At 31.0% G+C, this 21,406-nt stretch overlaps 6 protein-coding genes across 7 annotated transcripts; 1 reads left to right on the forward strand and 5 right to left on the reverse strand.

Annotated features, from left to right (window-relative positions):
• Positions 1–525: 525 nt before the first annotated feature.
• On the reverse strand, positions 526–3,855 carry LOC130670790 (ankyrin repeat domain-containing protein 17-like). Its single transcript, XM_057474316.1, has 2 exons — positions 3,652–3,855; positions 526–3,046 (listed from the first exon to the last, which is right to left on the reverse strand). Exon 2 carries the CDS (start codon positions 3,020–3,022, stop codon positions 926–928), a length of 2,097 nt encoding a protein of 698 aa, XP_057330299.1. The 5' UTR covers positions 3,023–3,046; positions 3,652–3,855; the 3' UTR covers positions 526–925.
• Positions 3,856–5,029: 1,174 nt separating this feature from the next.
• Positions 5,030–7,675, reverse strand: LOC130670972 (actin-related protein 1). Its single transcript, XM_057474619.1, has 6 exons — positions 7,500–7,675; positions 7,139–7,203; positions 6,061–6,697; positions 5,818–5,991; positions 5,672–5,734; positions 5,030–5,598 (listed from the first exon to the last, which is right to left on the reverse strand). The coding sequence occupies exons 1-6, from the start codon at positions 7,545–7,547 to the stop codon at positions 5,455–5,457; spliced, it is 1,131 nt and encodes a 376-aa protein (XP_057330602.1). The 5' UTR covers positions 7,548–7,675; the 3' UTR covers positions 5,030–5,454.
• Positions 7,676–7,761: 86 nt separating this feature from the next.
• LOC130670974 (39S ribosomal protein L39, mitochondrial) lies at positions 7,762–9,082 on the forward strand. The gene is made up of 2 exons (XM_057474620.1): positions 7,762–7,973; positions 8,040–9,082. Exons 1-2 carry the CDS (start codon positions 7,963–7,965, stop codon positions 9,028–9,030), a joined length of 1,002 nt encoding a protein of 333 aa, XP_057330603.1. The 5' UTR covers positions 7,762–7,962; the 3' UTR covers positions 9,031–9,082.
• A 29-nt stretch (positions 9,083–9,111) lies between these two features.
• Positions 9,112–11,160, reverse strand: LOC130670970 (uncharacterized). Its single transcript, XM_057474617.1, has 3 exons — positions 10,832–11,160; positions 10,334–10,750; positions 9,112–10,193 (listed from the first exon to the last, which is right to left on the reverse strand). The coding sequence occupies exons 1-3, from the start codon at positions 11,008–11,010 to the stop codon at positions 9,485–9,487; spliced, it is 1,305 nt and encodes a 434-aa protein (XP_057330600.1). The 5' UTR covers positions 11,011–11,160; the 3' UTR covers positions 9,112–9,484.
• Positions 11,161–11,200: 40 nt separating this feature from the next.
• Positions 11,201–14,324, reverse strand: LOC130670971 (zinc finger protein 768-like). Its single transcript, XM_057474618.1, has 3 exons — positions 13,944–14,324; positions 12,576–13,263; positions 11,201–11,916 (listed from the first exon to the last, which is right to left on the reverse strand). The coding sequence occupies exons 2-3, from the start codon at positions 13,245–13,247 to the stop codon at positions 11,290–11,292; spliced, it is 1,299 nt and encodes a 432-aa protein (XP_057330601.1). The 5' UTR covers positions 13,248–13,263; positions 13,944–14,324; the 3' UTR covers positions 11,201–11,289.
• A 1,954-nt stretch (positions 14,325–16,278) lies between these two features.
• LOC130671873 (chymotrypsinogen A-like) lies at positions 16,279–20,721 on the reverse strand. Of its 2 annotated transcripts, none has more exons than XM_057475982.1 (5): positions 19,976–20,721; positions 19,179–19,437; positions 18,719–18,864; positions 18,219–18,496; positions 16,279–18,140 (listed from the first exon to the last, which is right to left on the reverse strand). In XM_057475982.1, exons 1-5 carry the CDS (start codon positions 20,049–20,051, stop codon positions 17,967–17,969), a joined length of 933 nt encoding a protein of 310 aa, XP_057331965.1. In that variant the 5' UTR covers positions 20,052–20,721; the 3' UTR covers positions 16,279–17,966. The 2 variants fall into 2 exon arrangements, with proteins under 2 accessions (XP_057331965.1, XP_057331966.1); XM_057475983.1 differs by having other exon boundaries at positions 16,280–18,140; positions 19,179–19,419; positions 19,976–20,719.
• Positions 20,722–21,406: the final 685 nt, after the last annotated feature.

Below are 21,406 nucleotides of genomic sequence, written 5' to 3' on the forward strand. Positions count from 1 at the left end.
TGATGCTGATGACTTCCAAGTTCCTGAGCAAAATCATCTGGCATCGTCTGGTGGGGAAATAGCGGTTAAGTGACGTTTTTTAGCTGCAATACACTTGGAGCAATTTAAATTAAATCTCCAAGTGTATTAGGACACCCTTCTGCATATTATTTCCCCGCCAAGGTTTGTTAAAACACTCAAGTGTTTTTTTTAATTTTTTAAATATTTTCCTATCATATTCTGCCGCTATTTTATTTTGACGTACGATTTTCAGTTTTCTCCAGTTTCTAATGATTTATTTTTCAAATATTTAAATTTACCGCGCAAGTAATGAGAATAATTGATTCATTATTAATAAAAATAAAAAATTTCGCGTATATTTTGTAGTCTGAGTTCATTTGGGAATGATCTAGCTCTAGCTCTAGCCAAACGTTCTCATGTAGCGAGAGCTAGAGCTAGAGGATTTCTAGTAATTTTTAAATAATTTTTTCGGTCATGGTATGGCACCCGTTGAAGATAAAATAAAAAACATTTAATTTAGTTACAAAATATTATTTTATTGATAACTTTTTTACAAATATACAAAAATGATTTGAGATCATCAAGAATTGGCATTTAATCACAAAGTCCAAACTGCCATTTACGCAAATAAAATTAATGGTCTGAAATTATTATTGCACAAATGGCAAGTATCAGAGTTTAAATTACAAATGCCTTCAGTCACTGGGCAGAATGGTTTATTACACACCAAAGAAGGAAAGTAGGACATTCAAACCCGCGTGAGCCGAAAGCGAGGGTGGCAATCACGCGGATTGGGACGTTCTACCTTCTTCCGCGGTCTGTATACAATTTTTTAACTAGATCTGCACCTGAGTTCATTTCTCGTATATGAAAACATCGATTTTCTTCCCTTTAAACAGGGCATGAATATAAACTTTCGGTGAAGCTATAGTAAGCCAGCAAATCTATGGTTCGTTATCATTCGCCTCCTTATAGAGGCCCAGGAGTTCAAACTTCCGTGCCTGATATGAATAGCAGTGCTTGTTGTTAATTTGAACTTTGAGGGTTTTCCTAAACTTACGAATAAATCATTATAGCTAAGATACGTGAGGATTTTTCTCACGCATAAATCAGGCAAATCAATTATATTTTCAAACACCTTCTCAGCTTCTTTCTGCATCTGATAGCGCTTGTATTTCTTCTTAAAATTATTTATCAATAACTTTTTGTTCAACGAGAGCCTACTCGCGCCTGGTTCTAAAGCTTTTTTAATAATTTCATTTTCTGAATACATCGCCATGTCATCAAAGTTTTTAAATAGCAAATCGTAGAAACGAACAGAACGATCCTTAATTTCTTCTGCATCCATTTTCATCACTTGAGTTTGGCGTCCATTCTTTAAGTCCTCGTTTTTTATTTTTTTATAATCAGCCCACTTGGTGAGTTTCTCGTTATTGAAAAGTCCAGCAACTTTGAATTTCTCTATATTCTTTAGAAATATTTCCCTGTTACGAAAACAATATTTTTTAAATTCAGCGTTACCGACATCTGCACCCATATTTAACATCAGCTCGAGCGTGTCGGGATCGAGTTCTTCAAGGGTCATGTCGATAATATTTACGCATGTCGATGTCGACTTACGTTCAGCCGTGGCATTTATATCAGAACCCATTTGAATCAACTTCGACACAGTATCTTTCAAATTGAACCTCACGGCTTCAAGAAGTGGCGTAATATTATTAAAATAATCCGTATTATTTCTGATGTTCACATCAGCGCCAGCATCTAACACACGCTTAATAATGTCTTCGTTTCTGGTGCCAATAGCAAAATGTAGAATTGTCTTTCCATCATTTGACTTGACATCAACGCGAGCACCCTTGCTCAGTAAAAACTCAATCATTGCACTGTTATTATTCATGACTGCATAATGCAATGCCGTGTACCCATAGCCCCGGTCTTTACAATGAGCATTGACATCAGCACCATGATCTACTAATAGTTGAACGATCTCCGAACTATTAGCTTTCGCGGCAACTTGCAAAGCAGTCACACCATTCCGATGTTTCACATCAGTGTCTATTTTACTCTTAGTTGTTGACTTACAAACAGATTGATATGCAGAGGGCACATCTATCGTTGCACCTTTCTCTATTAATTTTTTAGCGATTGCCGAATTATTCTTCGATGCTGCGATATGGAGAGACGTCAAGCCGGACTCTGCTGTGGCATTGACGTCACAGCTTTCGTGATCCAGTAGAAGCTGGATGATGTCTGTTAAGTTCATGTTTATGGCGACGTCCAAGGCAGTCAATCCACCGTAGTTATGATGTGTGTAAGCTGCAGTGAGACTTACATCTGCATCCATCTCCAACAAATATTTTACTATTTCTATATTATTATTCACGATTGCTGAATAAAGTATGGTTTCGCTTTCACGCTGATTGGAGGCCGCATACTTATTCAATATTATCGCCATATCTCTGCCGTCGCAGTCGCTATTTGTTAGCTGTTTGATGGAGTAGTTGTTTAAAGCTTCCTCCGTCAATTCCTCGGCATTTGGTCCACCCCATGAACGTAAACTTTTGTTCATTTCACGTAAAAACAATCGTTTGACGAAGTTCAGGCCTCCTTTTAATTCCCATTCTTTTGCTATTATACAGCGAAGTGAATTTTGCCACTGCTTCCATGACCTTATGGATTGATATCTGTTAAGTCGCATGGCACGACACGCAAGCAAAAGCTTTATTCCCGGTAGGTATCTGTCGTCGATGGCAACTTCAAGTGCTGTGAGACCTTCCGAATCTACGGCGTTGATGATCGAGAGTAAGCTTACGTTATGTTTGATATGCACAATATCTTTATGTTTGACAGCTTGTGTAAGTGAGTCAATTCGTAGAAGCGATTTATCATTCATTATCCAGTTTTTGTGTGATTGGGACATGTTAACTGGTAGATTGATGTCCGAAGATTCGTCAGATTCTGAAGAAGATGAGGTATCAAGACGTCGTCTTTTAGCAGCTCTTCTGTTGTAGTTAGACATTTTTTTTTATATACTCGTAAATTCCTGAAAATTATTTTTTATGTTAATTTTAAAATAGTTAAGTATCAGACCCAGCATCTAGTCAGGGAACTAGTACCCGATCATTCATGTATTTTTATATTTGCTAGTTTATATTTATATATACTAAATTTTACAAAATATTATTACACAAATACATGGAGCGAACAGGTACTAGGTTGCTTTCCTTATAGTCATTAATTTATAACCTAATATACATAAGTGTGAATGTAGCAGACCTAAGATAATTTTTAAATTCCATATGAAAAAATTAAACAATGAAATTGATAAAATAAAAAAATGCATGAACTGATTTTAGAATTTTCTAAAAATCCATTTTTTAATTTTTTTGTTAAAAAAATTTTACTTTATCATTTTAAAATTTAAAAAATTGGCAGATGTCTGCCAACTTTACATACTTATTTATGATACAGAATTTAAAAAAATAACATCGATAGTTTTTTTGATTTTCTACATCTCCATGTTTTTTTATTGTGAAAGATTTATAGAAAAAAAAATTCAAAAGTTATCAATTGTCTGGTAATTTCAGGATATGATTATTTATAGAAAGTAAGTATATAGCGATTGCAAAAATAAATTAAGATACTAACCTGGGATTATAAATATTAAAACCAATTATTTATTAAATAGAAATTATTTTAAAAATAAATAATTACACTAGAGTTTGTAAACGCTAATGTATAAATAGTATCTTATCACGAACACACCGTTTTTTGAACTTAACTTAAACACGTGGTCGCATATGTTAATGTTTCAAGTATGCGGGCGATGCGGCGCATCAGATGCGCAGTCGAAATCGATGTTTTGGTTTTGATTATCGATTTTTTAAATCGATTGTAGGTCTTTCGATTAATTTAAAAAAGTCGATTATTTTTTTTAAAAACGATTTTTAAGGCTGGGCCGTACTAAACGAATTTTTGAATTTTACTTTTCTTTTAATTTATTAATGATACTGAAGTTAGCAGACGTCTAATAATTTTTGGATTTTTTTTTAGTCGATAAACCATAAAAAAAAAAATATTTGAAAAAATTGCACCTGTAGTTTTTAAAATTTTCTACATGTGCGTATTTTTATTTTATTTTTTTTGCAATTAATTTGTTGAAAAACAAAAATTCAAAAATTGTTAAATGTCTGCTATCTTCAGGATCATAATTTATTAATCAATTGTTATTACAGAAATTGTAATAGCTTCCGAAAAAATGTGAAAGACAAACTTTTTCGAAAGGTTTTCATCATTCGAGTGACGTAATTATTCAAAACGTAATTAGAAAAGTAAAATTCGAAAATTCGATTAGTACTGCCGGCCCCTAAATAACGGTCCTTGAAAAAAAAAAAACTAAAAATATGCACATGTAGAAAATTTAAAAGATCACAAGTGCAATTTTTTTTCATAATTTATCGTTTTTTAAAAAATCCAAAAATTATTAGACGTCAGCTAATTTCAGTATCATTTTGAAATATCGATTTTTTGTTAAATTCATTAAAGAAAAAATTTTTTTACAAAGTTATTAACTCAAACATTATAAAAATTATTTTATTAATTATAGACAATCCATAATTTTATAGATAAAAATTTTACGATGTCTGAAAAATTATAAAACGATCGATTTTTATTTCTTGCCCAGCCGTTTTTTGAGCTCAAATAGTTCAAAAGGTTACCAATAATAACATTTTTTAACTTCCCAGCTCGAAAACAGCCGGAAGTTTTGGGGTTGGCCCTCAGGGTCAACCGTTTTTTCCGATTTTTTTTCTTAATTTATCATTTTTTAAAAAATCCAAAAATTATTAGACGTCGGCTAACTTCAGAATCACAAATTTTAGTAAAAAATACTCAGATAAATTTTGTTTTTGTGGTTTATTTTTTTTACCAAAGCATATATATTTACAAATACTTTGCAAAAACGTCTACATTATTATTATTATTATTATTATTATTATTATTAATTATCAATAATTATTTTTTTTTTAAATTAAAATTTTCTGTGTAGTAAAGCGTTCAAGTTTGTTTCAAATATCCGATAAAACTTTATAAATGACACAAATTAATTAATCAATTAATTTAAATAATTAATTAATTAAATTACTTAACTAATGCAATTAAATATTAATATCGTGAGTATAAAAAAAAATAATACAAATATAAATTTGAAAAGGAAATATTTAGTTAGACCGGAGATTTAAACTTTAATAAACCTATTGATCAAATTTAAGTTTATAATAAAAATAATTCAAAATAACAACTGGGTTTCAATCTGTACTTGATTGTACGTTTGATATAAAAAAAAATAAAATAAATAAAGAGGACGTACATTGTGCCGAGCATTATTATAAAAATTAAAATTCATGTTAATTTATAAATAAAACAATCGCAATAATAAATAATAACGATTGTTCAAAATGTCTTGCGGTGTATCGCTCTCGCGCCGTCTTCGTCGTACTCGCGTTTACTGACCCACATTTTTTTGAATGTGTCCAGTGACGCTAGAATTGATCCTCCGATCCATGTACTGTACAGACGTTCTTGAGGTGCAGATATCTAAATATATTAATTAATTAATTAATAATTAATCAATTAATAATAATAATTAATATTAATTTATAAATTTTACCCTTATTTTAATATCCTTTGGCGCCATTTTACGTATTTCTGATAGTAATCTATCACCGAATCCCTGAATAAAATTTATAAATAAATTATTACAGTTTAATAATTAAATATTTATGATTAGTAATTAATTTTAATTAATAAACTGACTCTAAATAATGTTGAACCACCAGAAAGTACGATATTTTGGAACAAAACTTTGCGTAAATCTAAATCAGACTTTTGAATCGAGTACATGAGGACTTCGTGTAAACCTTCGCACTCTTCCCCGATTAAATCCGGTCTGAATAATACTTCCGGTGCTCTAAATCTTGCTGGCCCGATCTGTAATGATAATTTAATAAAATTACTGTCAATAAAGTAGACAAAATAAATTTAAAAAAAGATAAATACTTCTAGAGAACTGCCGTCAGGTAAAATATACTGGAACTTTTCTGTTTCCACGGTCTCTTCTTTCTGTGGATTGCTGGACAAATAGCAAGAACGTTCTTTGATCGTCCGGACGATTTCGAACTCAGCTGTCGTTTTGAAATTAACGCCTTCTTTGCGGAGCAGCAGCCTCAAGTACCTCGTGACGTCGCGCCCGGCGATGTCTACCCTCATGATGCTGTGTGGCATCGCGAAGCCCTCGTAAATGGGAACTGCGTGCGTGACACCGTCTCCGGCGTCGAGGACCACTCCGGTGGTGCGTCCGGTCGCGTAGAGACTGAGGACAGCTTGCATGGAGATGAACAACGCGGGTACGTTGAAGGACTCGAAGAATATTTCCGCGGCCTTCTCTCGGTTTATTCGCGGGTTGAGCGGTGCCTCGGTCAGGAGAACCGGGTGCTCTTCGACGAAGGTCGATAACTGGTCTTTGCTGTACACGTAGGACCAGATTCTTTCCATATCGTTCCAGTCTGTCACGATCCCGTGTTCCATTGGGTAGCGCAGGGACAGCAGACCGCGATGTTCTTCAGCTATTGGACCGACAAATAAATCACCTTCGAGTGCTCCGGCCATAACTCGCACGTGCTTTGGCCTTCCAATGCTATAATTTATTTATTATTTTATAAAAAATATCAGATTTACATAAAATTATTTGAAATTTTATGATACTGAAGTTAGCAGACGTCTAATAATTTTTGGACTTTTTTTTAGACGATAAATCATAAAAAAAAAAAATATTTGAAAAAATTGCACCTGTAGTTTTTTTAATTTTCTACATGTGCATATTTTTATTTTATTTTTTTGCAATTGATTTGTTGAGAAACAAAAATTCAAAAATTTTTAAATGTCTGCTAATTTCAGGATCATGAAATTTTTAATTTTAAATTTAAATATGAGTGGGAATGTAACAGACATCAGACAAATTTAAAATTATTAATAAAATAAAATTTAAAAAATTATTTTTTAAATTATTTACTCTATTTATTTATAATTTTAAATTTGTCTGATGTCTGGTACATTCACACGTAATTTAATTACTTACTAATTTGGAAAACGACATTTAGGTATTTGGTCTCCAGCAAATCCGGCCTTTATTACCCCAGAACCCTGAAAATTTAAGTATTATAATTAATAATTATCAATAATTGGGCGATTAACTAAAATATTTTTATCGATTCCATTGTCGTTGACTCGAGACGTCAAACAGATTTTTTTTTTCATAAAATTATAATTTTGACAGCTCAGTTAATTAGCAAAAGGTAATTAAAAGTTGCTATTTATTTATGTAATGATTTTAAAATATATTTATTGGTATTTATCACTTGGCAACAATATGGCCTGGCGTTTGACACTTGTGATAGACAGAGTTAAATTTAATAGGTTAAAATAATAAAATAACTCACGTTATCAATGACGACGGGTTGGTTTACTATCACGTCGTACGGCTCCATTTTTTAAATAATATATATTTTTAATAACTATTACTTTTATTATATATTAATTATTATTTATTATTTTATGCGGTACTCTATTATATGTACCAAGTACACCTATTGCTATGCGTGAATAATTCAAGTACTTGAAGTTGTCAGTAAAAAAACAGTCTTGCCAATGGTTTGAAATTTCGCGCGCTGCCAACTTTCAAATTTAAAGAAGAGAACAAACAGCGCAGCCTATTTTATCATCCGGCATTTTAATTATTAAAATTAATATAAAATATAACCTGTAATTACTCTACTTATTGCATACAAATAATAACTTAAACTCCAATTATTTAAAATAATTAATAGTTTAAAAATTTAAAAATTACCGCAAGTGAATAATGTCCATTTTATTTTAATTATCGTGTAATTTTACTCATCAAAAATGATCCAAGGGTAATTATTATTATTATATATATAAATTTATGATATACATTTAATAATAAATATATAAAATTCTAGGTACAGAACTTTGTGTCCATTCCGTAGGAATATTAAAATATGTACTCGTTACTTTTCGTCATCACTCACGAAAACAGAAGCAAAGAAACGTCGCAATGAATTATTTGAAGCCGAAAAAAAATCTCAGAGGTCAGCAATTGGACGAATTGAAAAAATAAAAGTTATTTATGTGACATCTGAAGATGAGGTCACGATGCTGATGAATAAAAATCTTTCGACGCCCCATGACTGTGCTAAGCACGTGTCTGAAGGAGTCGCAGACTTGTCAGCACTGGCGTTTGTTGATGACGTTCCTTGGGACATGCACCGTCCGTTCACTGGAGCCTGTAAATTAAAATTGTCAACCATGAAAACACCCATGACACGTGCTGTCAATAACGCGTTTTGGCGGACGTGTTCCTTTATGCTGGGAGCTGTAGTTGACAATGCGTTCCAGGATGACATAACTTGTCATCTTCACAGTTTCACGTCACCCAATATAAAATCTGGGAGTTTTGTCTACGACGCCCAGTTGGCCTTGCCGGAGTGGACACCAACTTCAGCGGAAATGAAAGTCCTGTCAAGTGAATTCACTAAATTAATTCAGCAGGATCTGCCGATTGAAAGACTGGAGGTCGATGAACCTCTGGCGCTGGAGATGTTCCAGGACAATCCGTTCAAGAGCAAACAGATTCCGGATATCGCTAAGGGAAATAATGAGAAGGTCACGTTGTACAGGATGGGAGAGCATGTGGACATCAGCAAGGGCCCCATGGTTGGGAACTCAAATATTGTGGGTCGGTTTACGATGACTGCGATCCATAAAATAGAGAAAGAGGGAATTGAGATGCTGAGGTTCCAAGGAGTCGCGTTGCCTCGCGGGGTCCTGCTGAATCATTATATGTATGGGATTCTAGAGGAGAGAGCCAAGAAGCTCAACCAAACTATCTGGATGCCCCGGCGAGTAGAGCAGGAAGCTGAAGGACATGTTAAAGTTGCTGCTAAAAATTAAGTTTGTTTATTTATCATTTTTTAAAGTAATAAAACGTAAGTAATGTTTGTAATTCGATCTTTTTAATTATTTCTTCCTAGTTTTATTTTAAAATTCAGAAAATCTCGAGTAGTAATTTTAAAGAATAAAATAATTAAAATACTAATTAATGAAGAAAAAAAAACAATCGTAAATCAATTGAGGGAATGGCATTTGGTTCAACTTTGAAAATTTATTAAAATTTTCTTGAAGTTTTTTGCATCGAAACTTTCAGTCGTTTGTAAAAAATTTAGTTTCAGTAAATTTATTTATAAAAAAAATTATTTTAAAATTTTCAAATTTTTCCTGTCATAAAAACAATTTTATAAAAAAAAATATTTTATTTGTCATTTAAAAATTTTTCAAAAAAAACAATAAAAAAAATCTATTTAAATTTTACTACTCGAGAATATTAAACATAAAAAAAATATATAAATCAATAAATCTGAGGGCGTCTCGTAGCTTTTTGTTCCCAAATAAAATTACCGGGAAGTCTGTTGGCAGCGGAACCCGGACAGGTGACCTTCATTTTCATATAAATTTCTGGATTATGCGAAGCAATTTGATGGTCAACATCGTCGCTCTTCAGAATCGACCTGACCGCGAGAGGAGCCAGTTCCGGAGAGCAGCGAAGATCAACAGAGACAGTCAGGTCAAACTTGGGAATAGCTCGTGCGTTTTGTCGGTCGTCAGCTTCGTAGTCCTCGGACTCGGGTGTCCTATTGAACTTATTAGCAAACGCATATCTGTTCATATTACCGTAGTAAAAGAACTGACCTCCGTACTCCCCGTAGCCGGAGTAAGTCGAGGGCAGGGGAGGTCGGAGTAGGGGCATTTCCCGGTCGCGGAGCATCATTTCTCTTTGGTAGTGAAGGGTTTCGTAGTGATGTTCGTTGACACTGCCGACCAGCCGTCTCAATCTCAGATGCATGAATCGTTGCTCGTCGCGCCAGGAAGTCTCGTCCACGGCACGTGGGACCTGGAGACACGTGAACCATGCGCGGCGCATCACGTACCGGAGTTGCATGCAGAGAATATTCCCGCGGTTCCCGCGTCCTGTTGTCAAACGGAATCCTATCACCTGACGTCCCTCTGCGAGGCAGTCCAGGATGTCGATGGCTTTGCAACCGGATATCAGCGCCGATCTTTATTTTTTTTTAAATTAATAATAATTATTATTTATTTTTTACAGATCAAGGGAACCGCTAACTTTATAACGGTTTACTTTTTTATAGTTTCTAGCGGTTCCCTAAAAAATAAAGTAAAAAATAATTATGATGATGACCTGTTGAGTTTGCGCTCCGAGACCTTCTCGAAATAGTTCATGAAACGTTTGCAAAGGGCGAAGAACCCGGTTACTATTGTATCTGGTCCGTTGGGGCCGATCAGTGCCGCGGGTCGGACGTTGGCGAGGTACAGGAGGTTGTTCAGCTCGTCGAGGAGACTCCCGGCATAGAAGCATAGACGTGGAAATTTTTCGGGCCGCGGTGGGTGAGTGTAGCGCCAGGTCACGGCACGCAGCATTTTGTACTGGGTGCGGATCATCTCCAGGATATTGAACGCGCGACTGTGGACTAGGATGTCGGTCTCGTTCTTCAGGTGGATTATTTTTGATTCCGTTCTTGTCATCACCGATTCTAGGCGACAACCCGCGGAAAAAAATGTTCCGTTTAGAACTGACGTCGCTACTAATTGACATTGTCTGGAATAAATGTCATTTTTTTAATTTAAATGCAACTAAAAATAATTAATGATAAAAAAAATAAGCCCAGGTATCCAATACCTGGACACAAGACGCGCTGATGTAGCGACAACTTGACAGGGCAAAAATTTGAAAACCATCTCCAGTACTTCCGGCGGCAGGGTGTCCAAAGTCTCCAGCGTGTAGCTCCTCGATCTCGTTATCGGGCCATCTCTCACTTCCCATGACGACGATATTTTCCGGCGTTTGCTCGCACTCATTTAAAAAATAACCGCTTAATTATCTCGATCCTTTTCTCAGTCTCCTCTTCACCCTCCTCAGTACATCGTCAGTACAATATCAATTTATCCAAATTAAAATAATATTTTATAAATTACAAATTATAAAATTTTATTTTTTTTGTCTCTTTAATAAAAAAATAAACAACAGTCGCTTTTTTTTTATTGGTAATTAAATTAACAGCAACATTCGGGTAATTAATTATTTATTCATAAATATATAAACAATTTTATTTATTCTTTTTTATAAATATTAATAAATTAATTAGAAAAATTCATCGGCATGAGTAAAGTTAATTTTGGTTCATCGTAAATTGTATCTTCAGCAATTACTGATGCACTTATACTGTCTAGTAAATTTTGTATCGCATTACGATTATTATTATTATTATTACTATTAATATTATTGTTATTATTATGCGTGCGTTTCATATGTTCCCGCCGATGTTTCAATTCTTTGAACGCTTTGCCGCAATTATCGCAAACATAAGGACGAGCAGCTTCGTGTGACCGTAAATGACTATTGAAATGACTTTTCCTGACGAATTTTTTGCTACAAATCGAACAGGAAAACTGATAACGTCCTTCGTGTGCTGCCACGTGTGTGTTCAGTGTCCACTGGGTCTTGAACGTCTTCGCGCAGTAATTGCACTTTATTTTATCCTTATCAACCTGCGGAGACTTTGACTTAGATCTGGTCTTTGTAGGCACCCGTGGATTTTTTAGTAGCAGCAATTCTTCTAGTGAAAAATCGTCGGCTGTTTTTTCTCTCGACTGGACATCTGGAGAATTTTGTAACTCGAGCTGGAGTTTTGCTGAATGTTCTTTTAATGCTTCTTCATTTTGGAAATTTAATCCGCAGAGCGAAGATTTATTTTCCGTTGGTTTCTAAATAAAATATATATTTTGATATTGATATTTATTGATATTGATATATATTGATATTTTTATATAAATTATGATCAAGTAATTTTTAAATCCAAAAAATTATTTTAAAATTAAGGCCATTCTCAGACAATGCCCCCCACTTTTTAAAAATTTTCAATGATTTTGAACTGTCATAAGCGTATCAAATTTTTATCAATTAATTATAAAAAAATTAAAGCATTAATTGAAAAAAGGACAACGTAGTCGTAATTTCGCCGATATATAGATTAAAAAAAAAAAATTATTTATACTTGATATCAATTAGCAGTTAAATAAATTTCAGTAAAATCGTCATGTGAATTTTATAATTCAAATTTTTAAATTTTGGCGGCTAAAATTTATTCAACAAATTTCGTTTAACTCCCAATTGATATCAATTGTAAGTAATTTTTTTAGAATTCTATATCTAAGCAGAATTACGACTACGTTGTCCTTTTTTCAATTAAGGTTTTCATTTTTTTTAATTAATTAATAAAATTTCAATCCGGTTATGACAATTAAAAGTCATTGGATATTTTTAAAAAGTGGCGGGCACTGTCCGAGAATGCCCTTAATTAATTAAAATAACTAAACTCTGGATTAAAAAATTACTTTTGCAAAAGCAAATAAATATAAAAAACCTTATCAGTAGCAGGATGACTGTCTAGATGATCAGAATTATCAAATTTAATTTCTTCAAGTCTGTTTGAGTACTCGGTATTCTCATAAATAATATCTTGACTATCATTACTTTGTATATTATTATTATTATTACCAACATTTGCGTTTGTATGAACAGAATTATTAACACCATCGTGTTCTATGGGGTGTGTAGAATTAATATGACGTTGCAGTATTGAGTCATTGAGAAAATTATCACCACATTGGCCACAAGTGCGCACATCAGATGGCTGGGGCTCATTGTTACTTTGTAATTTAGCTTCGTGACGTGCCATATGACGTTTCAAATCATGAGCACGTGAAAATGCACGTTGGTATCGCGAGCATGTGGGTATCGGACATCCTTTTGTTTTGTCTGGTGTCTGTTTTATTTTTCCCAAACTTTCTTTTTCACTTGACAGCCTCGCTGCTGATTCCAATGCTGGTTCTGCTGCGGATCCTGTTTTTTTTTCTGGTTCTGTCACTCGTCCTGGTTGTGACACTTCTGTAGACTTATTTTGTGGTAATGCTACCAATGGCAACGATTGTAAATTTAAAGTTTGATTAAATTTAATCGATGCAACGGCATCTGATGATGAATCAGTTGATAGAGGAATAAATATTATTCCATGTGATATTGGCTCGACTTCCATTATTTAAAATTTATATCTGCAACAATTTTATTTAATTACTCAACATAAATTTTCATGCTCAGAATAAAATCTTAAATTTTTACATGCAAGTTTTTTTAAAAATATGATAAAATTTCTTACAAAAAAAATTAACTCAAGTTAACCGACGTCTAATAATTTTATGATTTTTTTATAAATGATAAATTATGGAGAAAAAAATTTCAAAAAAATGCACTTACAGCTTTTTTGATTTCCTACAAATGCATATTTTTTATTTTTTTTTTTAGTAATTTATTTATGATACTGAAGTTAGCAGACGTCTAATAATTTTTGGATTTTATTTTAGACAGTAAAATATAGAAAAAAAAAATTTTGAAAAATTGTACCTGTAGTTTTTTAAATTTTCTACAAGTGCATATTTTTATTTTTGTTTTTTTTCTGGTCGATTTGTTGAAAAAGAAATCAAAAAATTTTCAATTATCTGCTAACTTCAGGATCATATTTATTTATTGAAAAAAACTCCGAAAATTTTTAATTGTCTTCTAAATTCAAGACTTGTAAAATTACATTTAAGAATAATCGTAATCTATTTTCGATATAATTCTACAAATAGCTTCTGTTTAATTTACCAACTAAATTCTATAAATATTATTTTCTAATACTTGTATAAGTCGAAATAATTTAACTCAAGTTTCAGCAAAGAAAAAAAATACTTACACCCAAAAGTATTAAAAAAAATGTATGAAAATATCGATGACCAAATGTGCAAAGTAAATAATTAATTACAATAATTATGGAGCTGATAATTAACACTTTAACACTTTAAACTTTAACCTCTTGTCAATAATACTCAAAATTAAATCCAGTTCTAGTCATTTATTTTTTTTTACTTATATTTCATACTTAACACTAATGCTAACATATTTATATTTATATCTGTATATATATTTATAACAAGAGTTCACTTTCTTAAATGTAATGAGTGTACAATCTACTCAACTCAAGAAACTGAACTCTGAACTAAAACTAAACGAACTAAATTGAAAACCGAACGATCAACAATTCTATCTTATATCTTATCTAGTTTTCTGATTTATCTCCAGTATCTCCACCCCCGCATTTCAATATTATCTCAACTATTAATAAGTAACGTATTCAGTTCATTCCACACCCTGTTCATTTAATTTCTTTTTACACTTCATTATAATCAATAATTTCTCATTAATCGCCGCCATTTAATTGCAATAAATAATTAATAATTATAATTATTTATTCTGCTAATTATTATTTTATTTTAATTATTTATACCAGATACTTTTTAATTTATAATTAGCAATAATTATCATTTAAATTATCGCGATCCTGCGTTTAAATTAGTGCGCATGTATAATTGCGCGATAATAACGCGCGCATTTTTATAAATGCGCATGATTTTTAAATATTATCTATAAATAAATTTTATCTTGTTTATAAAAAAATTAATTTGCTATAATTATCAATTATCTTTTCCCTAATAATTACTCGGTAATTAAAAGAAATTATTTATTTATCATTAATTGTTTTTTTTAATTAATTATCAGATGGACGTAATTTATTTAAAAATTATTAATAAAAAAAGGGAACAATTTTTAAATAATAAAAGTTTAAGTAAAAGTTTTTATGCTTATGCTAATTTAAAGCAGGCGATAAATGGGCGTACACTCCTACATTTACTATCAATTCCCATGAGTTTTTTCCTTTAATTTAATTATTTTAATCAGCTAATGCCTTATAATGATTGATACTCTTTTAATAATTTTTTTTTGTCATCAAGAATTTTTAAATTTCCCGGCAATTTTACCAAAAAAAATAAAATTATAAATTTTATCTTAAAAAAAAAATTGGATATCATTTTTTAGTGATCATTAAAGCCATGGTAATTAAAATTACAATTTATGTTTCCGTGTATTATTTTTGTCTAGTAAATTTCCTAAATTAAATATCAGACAATTTATTTAATTAAAATAATTAAATTATTAAATTTATGGCAAGAATATAGGGGAGGGTGGGGCAGAGCGGCCCCCCTAAGCCAATTATTATTTTTTGTGGCTCTCAACCATAGGATCACTTTACTTTTGTCCTATTTCGAACAAATTTATGGACATTTTGCCAAAATTCTGAAAATTTTTTTTTTTTTTTGTGGGGCAGAGCGGCCCCCCTTCAAAAAGTGATAAAAAAAATTTTTTTTTTCGTTTTTTTTTTTTTAAATTGTTTTCATCATTAAGAATGTATTTCTTTCTCTTGACAACTATTTTTGGTTTTATATTACTCGAAAAAAATTTTTTAAAGCGAAAAAAATCGTTCACTCTCGATTACCTTAATTACTAATTGTTATTTAATAAAAAAAAAAATCAATTCTATAATTTTACTTTATTTCAAAAATTTATCAACTAAAAAAAAAAATTTAATTTTTATAAATTTTTAGTGACCAAATTTGCCTCTTACATAAAGAAACGGCCGAAAAATATGAAAAAATAATTTTTTCGGAAGTTTCGGCTGGTCCATTTTGCCCCAGGTGTTATGCGTAGGGCTAGAAATGTGGAATTATAATCATTTTTTTTTAATTTGACGATAAAAATATGAAAAAATCACTTTTTCAAAATTTTGGGCTTGTCCATTTTGCCCCAAATGTCATGCGTAGGGGTAAAAATGCGCAAACATATCGGGTTTATAGTAATTAGTCGAAAAAAAAAAATTTTTTTTTTTGGTCAAAATTTTAGGGGGGCTGCTCTGCCCCACCCTCCCCTATGTAATTATATTTTTAATAAAATATGGAATTGTGAGAAATAATTAAAATTTGTTTAATAAAACTTTAAATACTTGAAATAAAAATTACAATATATTTTTTCCCGAAAACAGTTTTGAAAATTAAATAAAAATTTGTGAGTCATATGACTCAATGCCTTCATTCATTCATTTTGGTAGTCCCCTATGTAACTTAAGTCAATAGAAATACAATACCAGTGTAATATAAATATTTTTATTGCCCTTCTCAGTAACTCAACTTTGTATCCGAAGTATTTAATATTTTTTACACAAAATAATAAACAATGAATTAAAAAAAATCAGTTTTTATTAAATTTTCATAAACAAAACATTAAGAGTGTTGACATTTATGATTTTTACGGTACTAAGTGCTTTGCTTGACTTCAAGATTCAATTATAGTCTATATGCTACAAACTTTGACAATATATGTATCAAGTGTATGTACATATAATTGAATAGTTCAGTTGAATGCATCTACAATTTAATTAACATTTAATTTAAATTGACAGTAGCGAGTACCAAAATTTTTATTATTTAAAAAAATTGAAATTGCAGAACAAAAATCTAAAAACAGTTGACCCTGTGGAAGGATCCCGAAATTTCCCGCTGCTTTCAAGCTCAGGCAGATCGAGTTATGAGCTGTGAAAATTTTGAAGTTTTGAATTTTGAAGCATGATAATTTTGAAGTTTTACTTTTCTTATATTTCGTAAATTACTCGACCGGTCGACTTCGAAATCTAATCAGATCTAAATCTTGATGGGCCCTATCGATTACTCCCGAGCACGTGCAAATCGATTGATTCGTTCCAAAGATATCGTACAATAAAAATTTATTCACACGCACACACACACACACACACACACATAAATTTATACCCACACACACACAGACGTCCATCCGGAAATAGTCATAATAATTTCCCAGGACCTCAAAACATCGAAATCTGATGAAAACCCAATTTTTGAAATTCCGACCGAAATTAATAACTTTTCTTTTTAACTTCCGGCTATGAAAATTAAAAATTGTCAAAAAAGAATTTTTTTTTACTCATTTTTATGAACTAACGTTCTTCCAAAAGACGTCTGATACCTCCGAGGCCTACAGACATCCATCTGATGCCTTAATTTTCGTGTTTAGTCCAATCAAAAAAAAAAAAATCATAAATTTGAATTACAATAGAAAGTTTTACGAATTTATTTTTAATTCCATCGATATTTTCTTAAGCCCTGCGCCGGTTCTAATAATAAAACAATCCTATTTTTATGTTAAAAAAACAATTTATCCAAAGCTTCACTTTGTATATAAATTAGCTTTCTTATATATTTCACACAACAATATGTAAAGTTAAATTTCTACCATATCGGAATTTAAAATCCTCTCTTTCATTTCATATTTATTTATAACTATAAATATTTATACAAAACAAAATTGTAGTTGTTATAAAAACAACAAAATAAATCACAAAGTATGCAATAAAAATAAATACCATATTTAAATACTAAAGATTATAAATAATTAAACAATTACTTAAAATATGTACTTATTATTATAATATATTATTATAATTTTATTTATATACTCGAACAAACGTGAAAGTATCGTTAAAGATTAACGGTTTGGAAAACTAGGATCCTCAAGACAAGAGTCAAGACAACCACAATATATATATTTATAGATTTATATATATTTATCATATTATAATCTGTAGACTTTTCACTTTGAAAATTGTATTGGAAAGTAAACATAATCGCCCATTGATTTTTGTTCCGTAAAATTAATCATTATTATTATTAATACTTTTTTTTTTCCTTAAATTCCTCTTATATTTATCATATATAAAAAATTTATGTACACTATTATTTACATACTTAATTTAGTTATTAAATTATTAAGGACAACATTAAGTTAATATTTAAATATTTAAATATAATTATCAAGTGTCGGCATTGCTGCTCATGGTACTTTTAATCCACTCGGTGTAATGTTGGACTTTGGTGTAAACATCTGGGAAACCTGGTCTAGCACATCCTGAGCCAAAGGATGTGATACCGGCCAACTGCCAGACACCATCGGCACGTTTGCATTGCAGTGGACCACCCGAATCGCCCTGTAATTATAAAAATTTGTGCTGTTAAATTATTTAAAATTTTAAATAATTTGTACATGATTCGAATTTAAAAATTACCACGCAAGACCCAGAAGAGCCGTCGGTATTTCCAGCGCAGAGATGACCATTTCGTAGAGGCACCGAATTACCGTATGCTTTTTTGCAGTCCTCTAGAGTCAGTAAAGGAATACTGGCTTCTAAGAGTGCGACAGACAATGAAGGTGATGGTCCAGATCGACCCCAGCCGGAAGTAAAGCAATTTGTGTCTGAGAGTTTCTTTTCTGTTTCTGGTTCGGGTAGACAGATCGTTCGGATTATTTTTGAAAGTGGAGCTGGTCTACTTAATTTCATCAGGGCTGAATTATAAAATTTTTTATTATATATATTTGTTACTTATATTTATATGAATTTTTTCTGTTAATTATTAAAAATAATTTTTTATTAAATTTAAAAATAATTTTAATTCGACAAGTCCATTAATTTTTTTATCAAAAATATTTTAAATACTAGATAAGTAATTATTGTAAATAATTAAGAGAAATAAATAAATTTAATTATTGAGAATAAAAAAAACTCACCAATATCATGATTATAATTATCAAATTTTTCATGTATTACAACTCGTTCAACAGGAATTCGCACTGACCCGCGATTACCGGAATCTAACTCCCATTCGCCGAGTACTGTCGTCCATAACGCGCCGATTGGTAAATTAAATAAATCACTAGTGAAAAAAAAAAATAAATTTAAATATTTATTATGATTTATCATACAATACACAGAAAAAAAGAATTTCTTGGCGCAAGAAATATTTTGTATTATGAATTGAAGACAAAAATTTTTCTTGGCTCAAGAATTTTTTTCTCGCCTAAAAAATTTTTTTCTTATTCCGAGAAAATTTTTTCTTACCCCAAGAAAAGTTTTGTTTCCACTTTATAATACAAAAAATTTCTTGGGTCAAGTAAAAATTTTCTTAGAACAAGAAAAAATTTTTTGCGCCAAGAAATCCTTTTTTTCTGTGTAAGCAATGAAACATACTTGTGAATACAATGAGCGGCAGTAAGGATCCATGAGGGATCAACAAGTACTCCCCCGCACCAATGGCCGATGAAACCCATTTTTGGGTGCATGAGCTGCAGTGAAGCTTGCCAGGGCCAGGAACCTCGTTTGCTTGGCTTCCCATTGAATATCCTTCCGGTTATTCTCGCGGTGCTGAGTCTCCGCGGTTCCGGAACTTCGATCGGCGTCTCCAGGACACTCCGCGGCTGACGATGTGTAACTGCGGGATTACCGCACTCTACCATTCAAAAATTCATTCTGTACGGCTTACGCCGTGCTAATTTGCAACCGAATTCCCGCAATAAAATTAAAACTACACGAAAAAAAATTTTCTTGACCCAAGAAAATTCGTTTTGATCAGAGGAGATTTCATGATCCGGGTAGCAGACAATTAACAATTTTTTTTCGACTAATGATATACAAAAAAAAAAAAAAAAAATATGCACATGTAGAAAATTAAAAAATCTATAAATGCAATTATTTGGAATATTTTTATTTTTATAATTTACTGTTTTGAAAAAAAACAAAAATTATTAGACAAGAAATTCAGTATCATGAGATTTCTACTTTATCCGAAAAATTTAAGTTTTCAAAAAAATTTATTTAATCACGAAAATTTACTGTCGAGAATTTTTTTTAAGTATTCGAAAATCTAGTCTTATATTTTTAACTCATTTACAGAATACTTATCAACTATAAATTTTTAAAATTTATATCAAGTACAGGAATTCGATTATCAAATTTAACACAGATAAAATAAATTTAAAAATACTTACTCGGTTGATGTTTAATTGCTTTTATTTCTTTATTAAATACTAAATATATTATAAATAAATTACTCCAAAAATTCATTTTATTTATATTTTTTGAGTCGAAATTATTTACATATTTTAAATATTTAATTTTAAAATCACTGCACTGATTATTTAAATCAAACACAACAAAATAATAAATTAAAATACTATAAAAGTTAAAACTGTAAATAAATAAATAAAAATAATTCAGGCAGAGAAGTTGATGTGACTTGTAATAGATCTCTTACCTGAATGGACCATCTTACAATCTTACTTGGAAAGTTATACACACGTTTCCGCTTTATTACTCCTTTTTGCGCTTACTTACTCTTACTTATACTCGGGTTTATGTGGTGCCAAGAGTCTAGTGTAAAAGTCTGTACTAATTTTAAATTAAATATCTTACTATGTAATGTCTAGAGTAGGAAAAGTTTTCTTTAATTATTTAATGTCCAGGATCACAAGATTATCGATTGATAATCACAGACGATTCATATTTATTTACTCTGTAAAAAATTAAGAGTGGATACGGATTTCATTTCAATTTGAATTCATTCTGTCACTCGGAGTTCCGGAGTTTAAAAAAAATCCTTCTGCATACGAAGTGAAAATGAAATTTTTTTTTCAAATTGCGATTTCGGAGCCACGTGGATTTAATTTTAATCCACGTCTACTCCGATCTTAATTTTAAAATATAAATTTTTTCTGGAGTTAATTTCACTCTGGGATAAAAAAAAATCATCCGCTTCTCATTTACTCCGAAAATTTAATTGTATATACATGTATATATGTATATATATTAGTATATGATGCTAAAAGTAGCCGACATCTGACAGTTTAAATATTTTTAATTACTAAATTAACTGTCATCAAAAAAATGTAGACAAAAATTTTTAAAAAATCTTCACATGAATTTTTAATAATTTTTACCTGTCAGAATTTACTTTGTTTATAAACAAAGTATATAATAGGATATATTTTCTTTTGTGACCTTAACATTGTATCATTTGTGAATATAAAGGCAGTGAGACAAAAAAAATAGTGAGCGAGAAAGTGAAACTGCGGTCTCTGATCTTCTAAAGAAAGCAAGAGCTATTGAGAACATTTACTTTTACTAACGAGGAAAGTATTCTTGACTTTTAAGATTTATCAAACATTCATCTCATTATCATTGTATTATTATTATTATCATTATTTTCGTTATCATTCTTTTGTATCACTGGAGTTTGATTAAGCAGGCATGAAAAAATTTTTTTTGTTCTAGTAAAAAGTAAATTTAGTATCGAAAGGTTCAAAAAAATTTAGTTGACCTATTTTTATATTTTATATAAATTTTAATTATCTTTACTAATTGTATATATTTCACTTTTTAAATACAAAGGAACCATTTATTTAAATAATTAATCTGATTAT

The sequence above is a fragment of the Microplitis mediator genome, chromosome 7 (genome assembly GCF_029852145.1).
Source record: "Microplitis mediator isolate UGA2020A chromosome 7, iyMicMedi2.1, whole genome shotgun sequence".
In the NCBI taxonomy this organism is placed as follows: Eukaryota; Metazoa; Arthropoda; class Insecta; order Hymenoptera; family Braconidae; genus Microplitis; species Microplitis mediator.

What these genes read in the sequence shown, in the direction of transcription:
- LOC130670972 (XM_057474619.1), bottom strand. Translation starts at nt 7,547, where the DNA reads ATGGAGCCGTACGACGTGATAGTAAACCAACCCGTCGTCATTGATAAC. An exon ending in AACCCGTCGTCATTGATAAC is followed by an intron (nt 7,204 to 7,499) that starts GTGAGTTATTTT and finishes TTAAATTTTCAG; the next exon opens with GGTTCTGGGGTAATAAAGGC. An exon ending in CTGACGGCAGTTCTCTAGAA is followed by an intron (nt 5,992 to 6,060) that starts GTATTTATCTTT and finishes TTATCATTACAG; the next exon opens with ATCGGGCCAGCAAGATTTAG.
- LOC130670970 (XM_057474617.1), bottom strand. Translation starts at nt 11,010, where the DNA reads ATGAGTGCGAGCAAACGCCGGAAAATATCGTCGTCATGGGAAGTGAGA. An exon ending in TCAGCGCGTCTTGTGTCCAG is followed by an intron (nt 10,751 to 10,831) that starts GTATTGGATACC and finishes CATTTATTCCAG; the next exon opens with ACAATGTCAATTAGTAGCGA. An exon ending in TCGGAGCGCAAACTCAACAG is followed by an intron (nt 10,194 to 10,333) that starts GTCATCATCATA and finishes AAAAAAATAAAG; the next exon opens with ATCGGCGCTGATATCCGGTT.
- LOC130671873 (XM_057475982.1), bottom strand. Translation starts at nt 20,051, where the DNA reads ATGAATTTTTGGAGTAATTTATTTATAATATATTTAGTATTTAATAAA. An exon ending in GCCGCTCATTGTATTCACAA is followed by an intron (nt 18,865 to 19,178) that starts GTATGTTTCATT and finishes TTTTTTCACTAG; the next exon opens with TGATTTATTTAATTTACCAA. An exon ending in GCTCTTCTGGGTCTTGCGTG is followed by an intron (nt 18,141 to 18,218) that starts GTAATTTTTAAA and finishes TTATAATTACAG; the next exon opens with GGCGATTCGGGTGGTCCACT.
- LOC130670971 (XM_057474618.1), bottom strand. Translation starts at nt 13,247, where the DNA reads ATGGAAGTCGAGCCAATATCACATGGAATAATATTTATTCCTCTATCA. An exon ending in GTCATCCTGCTACTGATAAG is followed by an intron (nt 11,917 to 12,575) that starts GTTTTTTATATT and finishes TATTTTATTTAG; the next exon opens with AAACCAACGGAAAATAAATC.
- LOC130670790 (XM_057474316.1), bottom strand. Translation starts at nt 3,022, where the DNA reads ATGTCTAACTACAACAGAAGAGCTGCTAAAAGACGACGTCTTGATACC.